This window comes from Pavona decussata, unplaced genomic scaffold (assembly GCF_977016875.1).
Source record: "Pavona decussata unplaced genomic scaffold, jaPavDecu1.1 SCAFFOLD_26, whole genome shotgun sequence".
NCBI classification, from domain to species: domain Eukaryota; kingdom Metazoa; phylum Cnidaria; class Anthozoa; order Scleractinia; family Agariciidae; genus Pavona; species Pavona decussata.
In genome coordinates this window covers 787,381-806,061 of record NW_028145449.1, presented here as the reverse complement: position 1 = coordinate 806,061, position 18,681 = coordinate 787,381, and the positions used below count along the sequence as shown (strand labels likewise).

The 18,681-nt window shown below is 36.8% G+C and overlaps 3 protein-coding genes across 3 annotated transcripts; all 3 read left to right on the top strand.

Moving 5' to 3' along the window:
• The first annotated feature begins 18 nt into the window (after positions 1-18).
• On the top strand, positions 19-1,178 carry LOC146485389 (trace amine-associated receptor 8b-like). The gene has a single exon (XM_085103268.1). The coding sequence runs from the start codon at positions 78-80 to the stop codon at positions 1,005-1,007; it is 930 nt and encodes a 309-aa protein (XP_084959394.1). The 5' UTR covers positions 19-77; the 3' UTR covers positions 1,008-1,178.
• A 1,768-nt stretch (positions 1,179-2,946) lies between these two features.
• On the top strand, positions 2,947-4,311 carry LOC146485388 (trace amine-associated receptor 9-like). The gene has a single exon (XM_085103224.1). The coding sequence runs from the start codon at positions 2,947-2,949 to the stop codon at positions 3,874-3,876; it is 930 nt and encodes a 309-aa protein (XP_084959350.1). The 3' UTR covers positions 3,877-4,311.
• Positions 4,312-17,181: 12,870 nt separating this feature from the next.
• LOC146485387 (melanocortin receptor 4-like) lies at positions 17,182-18,681 on the top strand. Its single transcript, XM_085103223.1, has one exon. It carries the CDS (start codon positions 17,182-17,184, stop codon positions 18,118-18,120), a length of 939 nt encoding a protein of 312 aa, XP_084959349.1. The 3' UTR covers positions 18,121-18,681.

The window sequence follows — 18,681 nt, the reverse complement described above, 5'->3', positions numbered from 1 at the left end:
GATGCTTCTTAAAAACTTCATAGAAAGACTTACACAAAGCAACGATACAAATTGAGCTCGTTTTGCGCGACAGTAACATGGCGTTAACAAACTTAACTGGAGATTCAAAGCAAACCTCAACCATAGGCCTGGCGTGTTCAACAGAACTTACTGGAGAAGTCCATAACCATTTGATAGTCCTTTTAGCGCTAAATGGTTTTGTGGCTATTACCGCATTTCTGGGGAATACTCTGATCCTAGTTGCTCTTCACAAGGAGTCCTCACTTCATGCGCCGTCCAAACTTTTGTTCCGCACCTTAGCGACAACTGATCTTTGTGTTGGTCTCATTTCAGAACCCCTTTTTGTTACTTATCTTATATCTATCCTGAACGAAGCATGGAATATTTGCCCCTACGTATATGCTGTTTTCAGTATCACAGGCCAGATTTTGTGTGGTGTGTCTTTGTTTACACTGATCGCCATAAGCGTGGACAGACTTCTTGCCCTGATATTAGGACTCAGGTACAGACAAGTTGTAACTTTAAAGCGAATATATCGCATTACAGTTGTCTTTTGGGTTCTTTCCACTGCCCAAGCGACAACGTTGCTTTTGAAAAAACCTATAACCTCGTGGTATGTGGGCGTTGTTGTAGCACTTTGTGTAGTCACGGCAATCTTCTCTTACACGAAAATTTTCCTAACTCTCCGTCATAACCAGATTCACGCACAAGGTAACGTTGGTCAAGGACAACCAAACCAAACAGTTCAATTGAACCTAGCGCGTTACAAAAAAACAGTGTCCAGCGCAGTTTGGGTGCAGTTAGCGTTAGTTGTTTGTTATCTGCCATTTGCTATCGGGGAGGTTTTTCGCCTTCAAAGAGGAGTTACGTCAACCATTATGGTCGCCAGGTTTTATTCAGGAACTTTGGTTTACCTTAACTCGTCATTGAACCCGATTCTTTACTGTTGGAAGATCAGAGACGTGAGAAAAGCGGTAAAGGACACACTCCGGGGACGTTTTTGTTGATCGAGTCAATTCTTATAATAATGTCCTTCTGTTTAATGTTTCTATTAAAGCATGGTAAAATATAAAGCTGAAGTACCGCTCTCTTTCAATCGGACGTTGTGAGTTTTGTATAATAGTAAAATGCTATTTTTTAAATAGACGGTAAGATAAAAAATTGTCTTCGACTAAAATTGTTATGACTATCTACAAGTATCACTTGTGTCATCCAAACAAACGAGCTACTTTGGCGAAGGAAGTCGACAGAAGGTTGAGAAATGTTTAACTAAGCCAACCACAAAAAAAAAAAAAAAAAAAAAAAAAGAAAATCCAAGCAAGATTGGCTATCAGCTAGTTCGCAAAATTCGAGACAGCAAAGTTAGTGCACCATTCTACAGTCCAGGGTTTGCATGGTATAAAGACTTACAAAACACATTTTTTGACTGAATTGTAATTTGTGAAAATTAATACATTTTCAGAGAACTTATCCTGATGTTTCAAATTTCTTCTCAGCTTCCTTTCTGATAAATCCAGGTGCCCAAAAAATTCCTAAGATAAATTCAAGTTCACGGAAAAAAGAAACTTGGATCAATGCAGTCCAAAATCCATGTCTTGTTTAACTACATATACCCGAATGAGATGTATTGGCAAGGTAGCCTGGCTAAAAGGGCCTTTGTACTGTCGCGAAGAGAAAAAAGGAATGCGAACAAGGTTGGTGACAGAGTGAAAACACCTGTAATAGGGGCAAACGTATGACGCGCTTAAGATCATGCACACACCTGAAAACTTGTGTTGCTTGTCAAAATAAAGCAATTCATGGCCTGTTGTAATTAGCTGGCGGCGTAAAACTCCCATTAAAAATATAAAATATAGTGACTTGTGTATTGAAATTGTTTTTCAATAGTTTTTTTGGGATTAATATAAATTAAGGGAAGACTACAATTAATTTCAGGTTGCGTTGGTCCAAAACTTGCTTCAATCAAAGAAGTATGATCATAATGTTTTGTCAGTAACATGAGTTTAAAATTATCATATACGTAGTATATGAAATCGTTCTCCCCCCAAAAAGAAAGCTAATTTAAAAAAACAGAGAAACAGAAAAAACATCCCTGACTCTGTCTACCCTCTACCGTTTACCGCCATATGTAATTAAATGTTAGAGAATGACGAATTTAAGACGCAAAGCGCAAACCCGGGCGACCTTTTATGTGCCAGGTCAGTCGTGCGTTTCTATTATTATAAGTTTGTGGTGTTGTTATTCGATATTAAGTTTAAAATAAGGTCCTTTACTGAATGAGATCTCTGTTGTGTTCATTACTGACAGGAATTTCTTTGGCGCACCGGCCACTACAAGTTAATTTGTATTCTTAAGTGGCTGAAAAAAACTCCCACTAAAGACTATGAAAAACGTTGACTGACTCTATAAGCTGTTCAAACATCATCATAGACGTTTGGTTTTTGTTTTATATCTGTACGACATACAAATGTTCTATTTACTTATTTTCTTATACTCCCATACCATAAACAAAAAAGAAAGATAGTTTATTTTTCAATAATTTTGCACAGGTGCGACAGTAGACAAAACATTATTCGCTGATTTGTAAAATTGGATCTTCCTCTCTAGTTATGCAACAGAGATAAAGAGGCTTAAACAACTCTCCTGTTCTGTCATATTCTTGCATCTTCCTGTTAATTACCTTTTACAGAAAGAAGTCTATCGTGGATGAATATTATTGAGCGTTAGGTGCATTAAGATTGAGTGGTGGAAGGACTTTTACCGAATAGATTTTTCTAGTGGATTGTAAGTTTTTTAAAAGTTAATGCATTTTCAATGATAACATCCTTATGTTTCAATTTTCCACTTAGCTTCCTTTCTGATAAAACCAGATGCTGCTTAAAAACTTCATATAAAGATTTACACAAAGCAACGATTCAAATTTAGCTCGTTTTACACGGGATCAACATGATGATCACAAACTTAACTGGAGATCCAAAGCAAACCTTATTCGCAGACCTGGTGTGTTCAACAGAATTTACTGGAGAAGTCCATAACCATTTGATAGTCCTTTTAGCGCTTAATGGTTTTGTGGCCATTACCGCATTTCTGGGGAATACTCTGATCATAGTTGCTCTTAACAAGGAGACTTCACTTCATACGCCGTCCAAACTTTTGTTCCGCAACTTAGCGACAACTGATCTTTGTGTTGGTATCATTGCAGAACCCTCTCTTGTTACTTATCTTATATCTACCCTGAACCAACCATGGAATATTTGCCCCTACGTACTTGCTGTTTTCCGTATCACAGGCCATATTTTGTGTGGTGTGTCTTTGTATACACTGACCGCCATAAGCGTGGACAGATTTCTCGCCCTGTTATTAGGACTCAGGTATAGACAAGTTGTAACTTTACAACGAATATATCGAATTGTAGTTGTTTCGTGGGTTGTATCCACTGCCGGAGCGACAATGATACTTTGGAATGAACGTATAACCTCAGGGTATGACTGCGTTGCTGTAGCTCTTTGTTTACTCACGTCAATCTTCTCTTACACGAAAATTTTCCTTACTCTCCGTCATAACCAGATTCACGCACAAGGTAACGTTAATCAAGGACAACCAAGCCAAACAGCTCAATTGAACATGGCGCGTTACAAAAGAACAGTGTACAGCGCACTTTGGGTGCAGGTAGCGTTAGTTGTTTTTTATCTGCCATTTGCTATCGAGGAGGTTTTGCGCCTTCAGATAGGAGTTACGTCAACCATTATGGTCGTTAGGTTTTATTCAGCAACTTTGGTTTTCCTAAACTCCTCATTAAACCCAATTCTTTACTGTTGGAAGATCAGAGAAGTGAGACGAGCAGTAAAGGACACACTCAGTGGACTTTTTTGTTGATGGAGTTCATTCTTACAATATTGTCTGGAAGCATGGTAAAATATTATGTTGAGGAACCATTCTTTTTCAATTGGACTTTGTGAGTTTTGTATAATAGTACAATGCTGCCTTTGTAACGGACGTGCGATAAAAAATTGTATTCGTCTACCATCGATTGGAAAGGAACAGTTATTTGTAGGCATTAACTGTGTCATCTAGACAAACAAGCTTTTTTAACTAAGAAATTCGACAGAACGTTGAGAAGGTTTAAATTAACTCAACTAGAAAAAACAAATTAAGATTGGCTAGCAGTTAGCTAAAAAATTTTGAGACAAAAAACGTGAATACACCATTCCACACTCGAGTAATGCTGGCAGAATTTAACTTAAGATTGGAGGTTTTCGTTTTGGCTTTGTCAAAGCAAATCCATCCAGTCTTTGCACTGTTTCGAAGAGGAAAAAAGGAGTGAGAACAAGATTGGTGACAGAGTAAAAACACCTGTAATGGGGAAAAACTTATGAAGCGCTTAAGAGCATGTGCTCACCTGAAAACTTGTGTTGCTTCTCAAATTATATAAAAACGTAGCGTTTTGTAATTAGCTGCTGGCATAAACCTCCAATCAAAAATATGAAATATATGTCTGTAATATTGTTTAGCTTAGGAAGCAAAATTGTAAATTGGTTTCTTTTTGTTCTTGTTTTTGATAAGGTTATAAAAAAAACCTCATAATAGGACTTGTACAGAATTAATAAAGCTACTGTACTGTACTGTGCAGTTCTTCGATGTCATTGTAGCAATTAGTAGGACGGCAGAAGATCTTAACAAAGCTATATAAACGCAGGACGAAAATCAAGTTTCTGTATTTCTTAAACCTGACGGATACATAAAAATGCTCATTTATGTCACGTTTCCGTGTTGCGGAAACACACAGAACAAATTTATTTGGAATGTGTCACGTTTCCGTTGCATTTATGTTGTTAGATTTCCGTTGTTGTCTGTTTACGTCACGTTTCTGTCAACAGATTTACGGAAAACCTGACGTTGCTCAAGGTTGGCATGCTGATGCGTTTTTCAATGTCATTTCAACCGTAGAGTTGCAATTGTTTTGTAGGTTGCTGACCATGTAAATGTAGGATCAATACATGCTTTTATCTTCATTTAATCTGGTTGGGTCATCTGGTTGGCGACGGAAACATGAATAAACGATATGTATCCGCTACTGGGAACGCGTGTTAGCAGTTGTGTTTCCGCGACATTGTCACGCGTTTCCGCAACGTTTCAGTGTGTGGATTCTTGTTATTTCGTTCTATGAAATCTTTAATAAAATATTATGGTTATCCTTAACTGACAAAGTAATTTTTTTTTCAAAGAAAACGCAGCACTTCTGCATCATAGTATAATACTTTTTAAAGCTCGTTTATTTCTAACATTTAGCTATTTATTATTTATAAAACTGTTTAGTGATGACGGAAAGAAAAAAGAATCTGCGAAAGCGTTTCTTAGCAACCAAATTACTTCAACATGTGATCATATTTCCTATACCACAACTGCTCACGTGCTTGATCAGCAGCGGTAAAATTACATTCCATCTTCATGCACCAATCTGTGCGAAAAATTCGAACTGGTAAAAATTAATCAAAACAACTTTCCAGAGTTTTAATTAAACTTTGAAAGATCAGTAAATTTACAGGTAGAGCTACTTGTGTTGCTTCTCAAATTATATAAATTCGTAGCGTTTTGTAATAAGCTGGTGGCATAAAACTCCAATCAAAAATATGAATTATATGTCTGTAATATTTTTTAGCTTAGGAAGCAAAGTTGTGAATTACTTTCTTTTCGTTCTTGTTTTCGATAAGATTATAAAAAAAACTCATAATAGCACTTGTACAGAATTAATAAAGCTACTGTACTGTACTGTGCAGTTCTTCGATGTCATTGTAGCAATTGGTAGGACGGCAGAAGATCTTAACAAAGCTATATAAACACAGGACGAAAATCAAGTTTCTGTATTTCTTAAACCTGACGGATACATAAAAATGCTCATTTATGTCACGTTTCCGTGTTGCGGAAACGCACAGAACAAATTCATTTGGCATGTGTCATGTTTCCGTTGCATTTATGTTGTTAGATTTCCGTTCTGGTCTGCTTCCGTTACGTTTCTGTCAACAGATTTACGGAAAACCTGACGTTGCTCAAGGTTGACATGCTGATGCGTGTTTCAATGTCATTTCAACCGTAGAGTTGCCATTGTTTTGTAGGTTGCTGACCATATAAATGTAAGATCAATACATGCTTTTATCTTCATTTAATCTGGTTGGGTCATCTGGTTGGCGACGGAAACATGAATAAACAGTATGTATCCACTACTGGGAACGCGTGCAGTATGTATCCACTACTGGGAACGCGTGTTAGCCGTTGTGTTTTTTCGCGACGTTGTCACGCGTTTCCGCAACGTTTCAGTTTGCGGATCCTTGTCATTTCGTTCTGTGAAAGCTTTAATAAAATATTATGGTTATCCTTAACTGACAATTTTTTTTTTCAAAGAAAACGCAGCACTTCTGTATCATAGTATAATACTTGTAGGATTGTGTTTGTTTGTTTTTTTTTTTATGAAAGGTCGATTATCCGATCATGTGGCTACTTCATTTTTTTTCTAACATTTAGCTATTTATTATTGATAAAACTGTTCAGTGATGACGGAAAGAAAAAAGGTACAGAAGTCACATCTCGTTTAACTTTTAATATGTAGTGACGTAGTTTATATCAGTCCGGCAGATACCATTCGTCTAATATTTTCTTAAGTCGACGTTTGCCGCTATATTTAATTGAATTTTAGAGAATGACAATTTTAAAACGGAAAGACCTTCATCGGGTGATGTTTTATGTGTCAGGTTAATTGTGCTTTTCTGTTGTCAAGTTTATACTGGGATCGTTTACTGAATAAGCTCTGTTACGTCCTTTTACAAGTAGCTGACGGAAAGGGCTTTGGCGCACAGAGTTACTTTGCACTATTAGGTGGTTGATTAAAACTCCCATTAAAGAGTTTAACGAACGCGTACGCTGACGTAAACATAGGAAATATGGAAACATGACTCTTTAAACTGTTCATCAACGAAGAGGTTTGACTTGTCTCTTCTATCTCGAATGTATACAAATTTTCTTTTTACTTTCTTTTTCTTTTATTCCATGTTTTTGTAGCTCTGATAACCATACCATAAACAAAAGAGAAAGGAAGTTTATTTCTTGGGAGCACAATTTTCAATAAGTTTGCACAGGTGCGACAAAAGTCAAAACATCACTCGCTGATTTGTAAATTGGATCTTCCTTTTTAGTTATGTAACAGAGATAAAGAGGCTTAAACAACACTTCTGTTCTGTCATCTTCTTGCATCTTCTAATTAATTACCTTTTAGAGAAAGATGTCCATAGTGGATGAATATTCTTGAGCGTTAGGTGCATTAAGATTGAGTGGTGTAAGGACTTTTAGCAAGAAGATTTTTGTAGTGGATTGTAAGTTTTTAAAAGTTAATGCATTTTCGATTGTAATATCCTTATCTTTCAATTTTCTACTTAGCTTCCTTTCTGATAAAACCAGATGCTGCTTAAAAACTTCATATTAAGACTTACACAAAGCAACGATTCAAATTTAGCTCGTTTTGCACGGCAGCAACATGACGATCACAAACTTAACTGGAGATCCAAAGCAAACCTCATTCGAAGACCTGGCGTGTTCAACAGAATTTACTGGAGAAGTTCATAACCATTTGATAGTCCTTTTAGCGCTAAATGGTTTTGTGGCCATTACCGCATTTCTAGGGAATACTCTGATCCTAGTTGCTCTTCAGAAGGAGACTTCACTTCATGCGCCGTCCAAACTTTTGTTCCGCAACTTAGCGACAACTGATCTTTGTGTTGGTCTCATTGCCGAACCTCTGTCTATTATTTCTCTTATATCTTCACTGAAAGAACGACGAAATTTTTGCCGCCACGTAGTTGCTGTTTTCATCAATACAGGTCATATTTTGTCTAGAGTATCTTTGTTTACACTGACTGCAATAAGCGTGGACAGGCTTCTCGCCCTGTTATTAGGGCTCCGATACAGACAAGTTGTAACTTTAAAGCGACTGTATCTCATTGTAGTTGTTTCTTGGGTTCTCTCCACTGCCGGAGCGACAATGATACTTTGGAATGAACTTATACACACGTTCTGTACCTCCATTGGTGTAGCACTTTGTGTAGTCACGTCAATTCTCTCTTACACGAAAATTTTCCTTACTCTCCGTCATAACCAGATTCAAGCACAAGGTAACGTTGGTCAAGGACAACCAAGCCAAACGGTTCAATTGAACATAGTGCGTTACAAAAAAACAGTGTCCAGCGCACTTTGGGTGCAGTTTGCGTTAGTTGTTTGTTATCTACCATATGCTATCGTGAAGGGTTTGTTCCTTCAGAGAGGAGTGGTGTTAGATATTACCGTCGCTAGTTTTTATTCAGGATTTTTAGTTTTCCTAAACTCGTCAGTGAACCCGATTCTTTACTGTTGGAAGATCAGAGAAGTGAGACAAGCAGTGAAAGACACAATCAGGGGACTTTTTTGTTGATCGAGTTAATTCTTACAATAATGTCTTACTGATTAATTCTTTTATTGAAGCATGGTCACATATGAAGCTGAAGTACCGCGCTTTTTAAAATGTACTTTGTGAGTTTTGTCTTTTTTAACGGACGTAAGATAAAAAACTGTATTCGTCAAAAATTGTTATAACTCAGCGAGTAGAAGGGGAAAACTATCTACAAGTACCAACTGTATCATCCAAACAGACGAGCTACTTTGACGAAGGAAGTCGACAGAAGGTTGAGAAGTGTTCAACTAAGCAAAACACAAGAAAAAATCCAAGCAAGATTGGCTATCAGCTAGTTCCCAAAATTCGAGACAGCAAAGTTAGTGCATCATTCTACAGTCCAGGGATGAAGACAGAATTTAACTTTTAATGAATTAAAACTGTGAGTTTTTCGTTTTTGCTTTGTCAAAGGAAATCCGTGTCTTAATTATTAGAGGAAAAAAGGCATTCCTATTTTAATTTTACGACTGTTAAACAAAAGCTTAACAGTTAACAGTCATTGGCTAGTTGTTTGTGACATTAAACTAGTTATGAATAAAATTGCCTGATGATCTCTTTTCTTTAAATTTATTCAGTTCAGTCTACATTTCGTTTGATCTGCTGCAAATGCAAACGAAGGAAAGAGCGAACGAAGAGAGCAAAGGAAAAATAAATAAAACATGAGAAAACTAAAACTGGAAAAATAATTGAAAAGAAAAGGCACAATAACCAGGTCTTGTTTGGTTCATACAAAGGCGTTACTTAGCAACCAAATTACTTCAACATGTGATCATATTTCCTATACCCCAACTGTTCGCGTGCTCGATCAGCAGCGGCAAAATTAAAGTCTTTGTGTGCCAGATCAGAGGAGAGAGATGAAGTCTCTCTCTATAGCATTGCAGCTTTAATATTAAAACACGAAGGGAAAACTTCTGATGTTTTAATATAGCTTTTAAACTTTAGGATTAAGCCCATATAAAAAGTTAATTTGTTTGTAAAAAACCGTGTCACTAGTAGCACTAGTGAAAATAACTGAACCATACGGATTTGTATGGGAAGGGACAGACAGACGGAAAGAGGAGTGAACATAACTGAGGCTGAAACCAATAGGGCCATTGAGAGACTAACCAAATAATCAGACAAAAACCCCAGGTATACCAGCCGAAATGAACAAACCACATGACCGAAAGTCGACCCAGCCCCATAACCGAAAGATCAGCATAAGAAGCCAATTGCACGGTTATAATTAGTTTGAAAAGGGCTATTAGTGTGTATCTCTTATTAGAGTTTTAGTTTTCAGTCCTCTGTACATATAGACATTAGATATGACCGCACGACCGAAAGAACAGCACCAAATGCCAATTACACGGTTGTTTTTTAAATTGAGGGCTTCTTCGTAATGTTTTCATACAGCTTTAAATGGTTTAATTTTATTCTTTATAACATGTTTATGCCCATGGATAGCAAAAAGAACTGGGCAAGCGGAGGAACAACTGAACAAACCAGAAACGCAAACGAACGAACAAACGGAAGCCCGAGCGAACGAACATCCAAACGGGCGAACGGATGGCCGAATGATCGAGTTAACGAACAAACGGTCCACCGAGCGCTCGCCGGTAAAAACGAACGAACGAAACACCGAGTGAACGAACCCGCGAAACGAGATGAACAGCTGAACGACCGAGTGGACAGCTCGTTTGTTTATAGTCATAGGTGTTTATATGCATCGATTTTCTGATATTTTAATTCAAACTTAAAATGCTTATCTTTTCGGAACGAGTGAGAAACGACGAGCTTTTGTTCAGTTATTACTTGATGTCAGGTAATTATTAAAAACTTTATGCACGTATTTTAGTGAGCTCACCAAAAAAATAATTAAGAAACAGCATAGAGTGACTAAAGCAAAATAAAGCTACGTCTGCTCAGAAGGTCTGTCAATCTCGTCAGGGGCACAGTGAACAGACCCGGTAGAGAGTTCAAAAAATGCCAAACATCGAAAACCACGAAGGAAATATGAAAACATCTTAGCGAGGGAGAAAATTATGAATAAATTCAGGGTGAACGAAAGCTCGTCGCTTCTCACTCGTTCCGAAAAGATAAGCGTTTTTAAGTTTGCACTAGAATATCAGAAAATCGATTCTTATAAACGCACAGAACTGCAAACAAAAGAGCTGTCCACTCGGTCGTTCAGCTGTTCATCTTGGCTCGCGGGTTCGTTCACTCGGTTTCTCGTTCGTTTGTTTTCGCCGGCGAGCGCTAGGTGGACGGTTAGATCGTTAACTCGGTCATTTGGCTATTCGCTCGCTCGGATGTTAGTTTCGCTCGGGATTCCGTTTGTTCGTTCGTTTGCGTTTCTGGTTTGTTCGGTTGTTCCTCCGTATGCCCAGTTCTTCTTGCTATTCATGGGCATAAACTTGTTATAAACAATAAAATTTAACCAATTAAAAGCTCTATTAAAGCATTACGAAGAAGTTCCTTCATGTTTTAATACCTACGGAAGTCATGCCAACGAGAAAGACTCCTTTCTTCAATCTGACACAAATATATGACAAAAAAGTTAACTATGCTCAGCGCACTTAAGTCTTTCAAAATTAATCTTCTTCTTTCTGCAAATTTTCATTAATTTAATTTACAGTTTACAGTCTTTAGTTCTTAATAAATATTGTCAGGGTGAACAAACTTGCGAAGAAGTTCCTTCATGTTTTAATACCCGTGGCTGTCTTGCTACAGAGAAAGACTTCTTCTTTCTCCGATCTGACACAAACATCTACCCTGAAAAAACGATGGAATATTTGCCGCTACGTCTTTGCTGTTGTCAGTATCACAGGTTATATCTTGTGTGGTGTGTCATTGTTTACACTGACCGCAATAAGCGTGGACAGACTTCTCGCCCTGTTATTAGGACTCAGATACAGACAAGTTGTAACTTTAAAGCGAATATATCGAATTGTAGTTGTGTTTTGGGTTGTATCCACTGCTGGAGCATCAACGTTACTTTGGAATGAACATATAAAATCGTTGTATGTCTGCGTTGTTGCAGCTCTTTGTCTATTCACGTCAATCTTCTCTTACACGAAAATTTTCCTTACTCTCCGTCATAACCAGATTCAAGCACAAGGTAACGTTAATCAAGGACAACCAAGCCAAACAGCTAAATTGAACATAGCGCGTTACAAAAGAACAGTGTCCAGCGCACTTTGGGTGCAGGTAGCGTTAGTTTTTTGATATCTGCCATTTTCGTGGAAGGTTTGCGCCTTCAGAGAGGAATGACGTCAAACATTATCGTTGCTAGGTATTATTCAGCAACTCTGGTTCACCTTAACTCGTCATTGAACCCGATTCTTTACTGTTGGAAGATCAGAGAAGTGAGACAAGCAGTAAAGGACACAATCAGAGGACTTTTATGCTGACCCAGTTAATTCCAACAACATTGTCTGGAAGCACAGTAAAATATAATGTTGAGTAACCATTTCTTTTCAATAGTACTTTGTGAGTTTTGTATAATAGTAGAATGCTGCCTTTGTAACGGAAGTAGGATAAAAAACTGTATTTGTCTAAAATCCTTATAACTTATCGATTGGAAAGGAAAAGTTATTTTCAGGTATTAACTGTGACATCTAGACAAAGGAGCTTTTTTAACTAAGGAATTCGACAGAACGTTGAAAAGGGTTAAATTAAGTCGACTAGAGAAAAAAATTAGAGATTGGCTAGCAGTTAGCTCACAAACTTCAGGACAAAGAACGTTAGTGCACCATTCTAGAATCGAGTAATGCTGGCAGAATGTAACTTAAGATTGTGAGGTTTTCGTTTTCGCTTTGTCAAAGCAAATCCATGACTTAAATTTTAGAGTAAAATAAAGAAGGCATTTTTAATTTGAATTCACGACTTCCACGTTAAACAAAAGCAAAATAGTTGACAGTCCCGTGGCTGATTGTTTCGGACATTAAAGCAATAATTAAAGAAATAGTTTGATGATTTCTTTTTTCTTAAGATTTATTTTCAGTGGACGTCCCGTTTGACGTGCTGAACATCCAAACGGAGCGAACTCAGGAAAAATGGGTAAAACTGGAGAAAACCAAACCTGGAAAAGAAAATTGAAGAGAAAAAGGCCCATAATTAGGTCAGCATGTGATCATACCTCATATGCCGCCACTGTTCACGTGCTCGATCATCAGCGGTCAAATTACAGTCAATCGTCGTCATACACCAATTTAAGCGAAGAATTCAGATTAACAAAAAAAGGAATAAAGAACTAATGTCCAGAGTTTTATTACACTTTGAAAAATCTATGAGTCTATTAGATTCTCAGCAAGCGAATGTACAGTTTTGAATCAAATATAGACCAATTTCCATGAAAAAAAGGAGATTTTCAGGCTTAAATGATACGAAGGTATCGTAGTGTTTAGTTATTAATTTCTTGCATGCGTTAAAAAAGTATTTGAATACTTGCTTGAGAGGACGCTCTCACCGAAGTAATTGTATTCCTCTACATGTTTATACTACATTTTTAACTAACTGGCTTTTCAATGCTCCCAGTGAAAAATATGAACGTGTTAATTAATTTGCTTTTGCCGCAATAAGCATATCCCACAGTTGACAGTTGACATTCAGGGGGCGTCGTCAGTTATTTCCGTGTGATGATGTTTTTCTGTAACTTGTTTTTAGTCTCTTGGTTGGACACTGATATACGACAAATGCAAACAAAGCCAGGAAAAAAATAAAATAAATACAAGTGCTTAAGTGTCAGTTTTCAGGAAAAAAGAAACGTGGGCCAATGTAGGCTAAGAGCCATGTCTCGTTAAACTACATATAGCCGAATGAAACGTAGCCTGGTTACCAGTCGTTGCACTGTCTCGAAGAGGAAAAAAGGACTGAGAACAAGATTGGTGACAGAGTGAAAACTTGTGACGCACTGAAGAGCATGCGCTCACATGGTAACTTGTGTTGCTTGTCAAATTATAGCATCATGGCCTTTTGTAATTAACTGGTGGCACAAAACTCCAATTAAAAATATGAAATATATAATGTATTGTGTCTTTAAATCGTTTTTCAATATGTATTTGGATGAATATGAATTAAAGGAAGACGACAATTTTTTTCAGCTTGCGTGGATCCACAACTTCCTTCAATCAAAGAAGTATATTTAATTAAATTCAGAGAATGACAATTTTAACACGCAAAGTGCAAATCCGGGCGATGTTTTATGTGCCAGGTCAGTCGTGCTTTTCTTTTATAATAAGTTTGTGGTGTTGTTGTTCGACATTAAATTTATACTAAGGTCTTTTACTGAATGAGATCTCTGTTGTGTTCATTACTGACAGGAATTTGTTTGGCGCACCGGCCACTACAAGTTATTTTGCATTCTAAGTGGTTGAATAAAACTCCCGCTAAAGACTATGAAAAACGTTGACTGACTCAATAAATTGTTCAAGCATCATCATACAGTCTTTACCTTTTCTCGCACGACAAACAAATTTTTAGTTTCCTGATTCTCTTTTTAACTCCCACAGCATGATAAAAAAAGAAAGGTTGTTTATTCCTTGGAAGAACAATTTTCAGTAAGTCTGCACAGTTGCGACTGTAGTTAAAAGATTATTCGCTGAACTGAAATTGGAACTTCCTCTTTAATGATGTAACTGTCATAAAGGGGCTGAACCAAGTCTCCTTTTCTGTCATCTTCTCGTATATTCCTGTTATCTACCGTTCATAGAAACACCTGTATTATGAATGGATATTGTTGGGGCGTTAGGGGCATTAAGGTTGCGTGGTATAAAGACTTACAAAACAATTTTTTTTACTGAATTGTAATTTTTGAAAATTAATACATTTCCTGATCTTTCAAATTTCTTCTCGGCTTCATTTCTGATATATACAGGTGCTCAAAAACTTTTTGAGATAAATTAAAGTTCACGGAAAAAAGAAAAGCGGATCAATGCAGTCCAAGATACATGTCTCGTTTAACTACATATACCCGAATGAGATGTATTGGCAAGGTAGCCTGGTTACCAGGGCCTTTGTACTGTCGCGAAGAGAAAAAAAAGGAGTGGAAACAAGGTTGGTGACAAAGTGGAAACACCTGTAATAGGGGCAAACTTATGAGGCGCTTAAGAGGATGCACTTACCTGAGAACTTGTGTTGCTCGTCAAATTATATAAATTCATAGCCTTTTGTAATTAGCTGGCGGCATAAAAATCCAATTAAAAATATGATATTGATAATGACTTGTTTCTTTAAATTGTTTTTCAACAATTTCTTGGGATGGATATGAATTAAACGAAGCCGACGTTTAATTTCAGCTTGCGTGAGTCCAGAACTTTCTTCAATCAAAGAAGTGTGATCATATTGATTGTCACAGTAACATGATTTTGCTATGATTATATGAGTAGTACATGAAAACGTCGTTCACTGAGCTCCAAATTGAACTTCCCTTTTAGTTATGAAGTGATAATTTGTTTAATCCCACCATGCTGGTTTGTTACATTTTGTGACCAGGGTTTATCGACTTTTCGTGCTGCATATTAACTGTATATCAATATTTTTATGCATTAAGTTCACATATTATGGACTTAACGGCATGGATTGTTTGTTGAATTATAATCTTTGCAATTAGATAACGTTGCAAAGAACTCATCCAAATGTTTCATAATTCTTTAATTCGGTTGTTTTCTGTTAAAACCCATGGCTTCAACTAAAGTTCATTACACGGTTTCAACAAAATTTGACAAAGTGTCGTCAACTACGCCATAGTTTAAACTTAATATTTCCCAAGCACTGCCGTAACATGGCGACAGCATACTCTTGCAGAAGACGTCAAGGGAATGTTCTAACTTTTTAACGCACGTGAAGAGCTTTTGTTTCGCTCATGAAACATTTTGCTTTTTCAACCTGTATGAACAGGAACTTTCAGTTTTGTAATAATATAAATTGCAAGAAACAAGAGTACCCATATGTAAATAAAAAATTTTATAACTGCACATTGAAGGTTTTCGTTAAGCCTTCGTAGAGGTAAATATCATAACAGTAGAGGAAACTCGCTCAGAACACTGTCATATTTAGACCCTTAATACTCGAAATATTCAAAATCGTTTAACATTAACATGGCATTTGCATAATCGTCGAAATTTGCCGCCACACTTAATTAAGCGTTAGAGAATGTCAATTTTAAGACGGAAAGATCAAAAGCAGGGTGATTGTTTTATGTGGCAAGTCATGATCAATTGTGCTTTTCTGTTGTCAAGTTTATACTGGGATCGTTTACATCATCAGAAAGGTTTAACATTCGTCTTCCATGTCGAATGCACACAAATTTTATGTTCTCTTATTTTATGTTGGTGTAGCTCTGATAACCATACCATGATCATAAACAGGAAGGTAGTTTATTCCTTGGGAGCACAATTTGAAATGAGTTCACACAACTGCGACAGTGGATAAAACGTTATTCACTGAACTGCAAATTGGAACTTTCTCTTTAGTTATTTAACAGTAATAATGTGGTTTAAACAACTCTCCTGTTGTGTTATCTTCCCCTATCTTCCTGTTAATTACTGTTTATAGAAACATATCTACTAAGAATAAATATTCTTCTGGCGTTAGGTACCTTATGGTTCCGTGGTATACGGACTTACAAGAAATAGATTTTTTTACTAAATTGTAATATTAATTTTAATTTGATCTTTTCCTTACTTTTCAAATTTCTACTTTAAAGATGCAGAAAATGAAACCGAATTTAATACAAACACAGACCAAAAATTAAAATTTAAAAAAGTGGCCCTACTCAACCTTTATTAACAGAAATTTCCAGATTTATAATAAGATAAATTGTAAGAAACAAGAGTCTACATATGTAAATAAAAAATGTTATAACTGCACCTTGTACGTTTCCGTTAAGCCTTCGTGGAGCTTAATATCATCATGACAATGGTACAGGAAGCTCGCTCAGAAGACTGTCGTATTTCGACCCTAAATGGCTCGCAACATTCAAAAACGTATATTAGTCAGATTGCATATACTCTTGGGAGAACTTTTGCCGCCATATTTAATTAAGTGTTTGAGAAATACAATTTTAAAACACAAAGACAAAAAGCAGTGTGATTCTTTACGTGCAAAGTCAGTTGTGCTTTTCTGTTGTCAAGTTTATACTGGGATCGTTTACATCATTAGAAAACTTTGACATTCGTCTTCTATGTCGAACGCATACAAATTTTTGGTTTTCGGCTTATTTAATGTTTTTATAGCTCTGAAAATCATACCATGATCAAAAACTAAAGGTGGCGTATCCCTTGGGGGCACAATTTTAAATGAGCTTGGCCAGGAGCCACAGTAGACAGAACATTCGCTGAACTGCAAAATTAAACTTCCTCTTTAGTTATGTGAAAGTGATAATGTGGCTGAAAACATCTAACCTGCTGTGTCATCTTTTCGCATCTTTCTGTTAATTATCGTTTACAGAAACATTTTTACAGTGAATTAATATTATTATGGCGATAGTGCATTAAGGTTCTGTGGTATACGGACTTACAATAAATAGATATTTCTAATGAATTGAATTTTTGAGAATTAATACATTTTCAATGAACTTCTCCTGATCTTTTGAATTTCTTCTTGACTTCCTTTCTAATAAAACCAGATGCTTATAAAAATTCATAAGATAAATTAAATTTTAATGCAGGTAGTCATTATAAATACTAAGAGCCGCGATACAAGTTGGGCTCGTTTTGCGCGACAGTAACATGGCGTTAACAAACTTAACTGGAAATCCAAAGCAAACGTCATTCGATTGGATGTCATGTTCAACAGAATTTGCTACAGACATCCACAACCATCTGATAGTCTTTTTGGTGGTGAGCGGTTTTGTTGCCATTACCGCATTTCTGGCGAATACCCTGATCCTAGTTGCCCTTCACAAGACGACTTCACTTCATGCGCCGTCCAAACTTTTGTTCCGCAACTTAGCGACAACTGATCTTTGTGTTGGTCTCATTGCAGGACCTCTTTCCCTTACTTATTTTATATCTATCCTGAACGAACGATGGAATATTTGCCCTTACGTATATGCTGCTTCCATTATCACAGGCAATATTTTGTGTGCTGTGTCTTTGTTTACACTGATCGCAATAAGTGTGGACAGGCTTCTCGCCCTGTTATTAGGACTCAGGTACAGACAAGTTTTAACTTTGAAGCGTATATATTGTACTGTAGTTGTTTTTTGGGTTTCCTCCACTGCTGGAGCAATAATGTTACTTTGGAATGAACGTATAACCTTTTGGTATGACTGCATTGCTGTCGCACTTTGTGTAGTCACGGCAATCTTCTCCTACACGAAAATTTTCTTTACTCTCCGTCATAACCAGATTCAAGCACAAGGTAACGTTAATCAAGGACAACCAAACCAAACAGTTCAATTGAACATAGCGCGTTACAAAAAAACAGTGTCCAGTGCACTTTGGGTGCAGTTAGTGTTAATTGTTTGTTATCTGCCAGTTGGTATCGTGGAGATTTTGCGCCTTGGGAGAGGAGTCTCGTCATTCCTTTTAGTCGCTAGGTTTTACTCAGGAGCTTTAGTTGCCATAAACTCGTCATTGAACCCAATTCTTTACTGTTGGAAGATGAGAGAAGTGAGACGAGCAGTAAAGGACACACTCAGAAAACTTTTTTGTTTATCGAGTTAATTCTTACAATAATGTTTGACTGTTTAACGTTTCTCTGAAGCATGATAAAATTTAAAGCTGAAGTATCGCGCTCTTTCAATAATACTCTGTGAGTTGTGTATAATAGTAGAATACTGCTTTTTTAACGGACATAAGATAAAATATTGTATTCGTCTAAAATTGTTATGACTCAGCGAGTGGAAGTGGAAAACTATCTACAGGTATAAACTGTATCATCCAAACAAACGAGCTACTTTGACGAAGGAAGTCGACAGAAGGTTGAGAAGTGTTCAACTAAGCCAACCACAAGCCGAAAAAATCCAAGCAAGATTGGCTATCAGCTAGTTTCCAAAATTCGAGACAGCAAAGTTAGTACACCATTCTACAGTCCAGGGATGCAGATAGAATTTAACTATGAATGAATTAAAATTGTGAGGTTTTTGTTTTTGCTTTGTCAAAGCAAATCCATCTCTCAATTATTAGAGGAAAAAGGCGTTTCTATTTTAATTTTACGACTGTTAAACGAAAGCTTAACAGCTAACAGTCATTGGCTAGTTGTTTGTGACATTAAACTAGTTATGA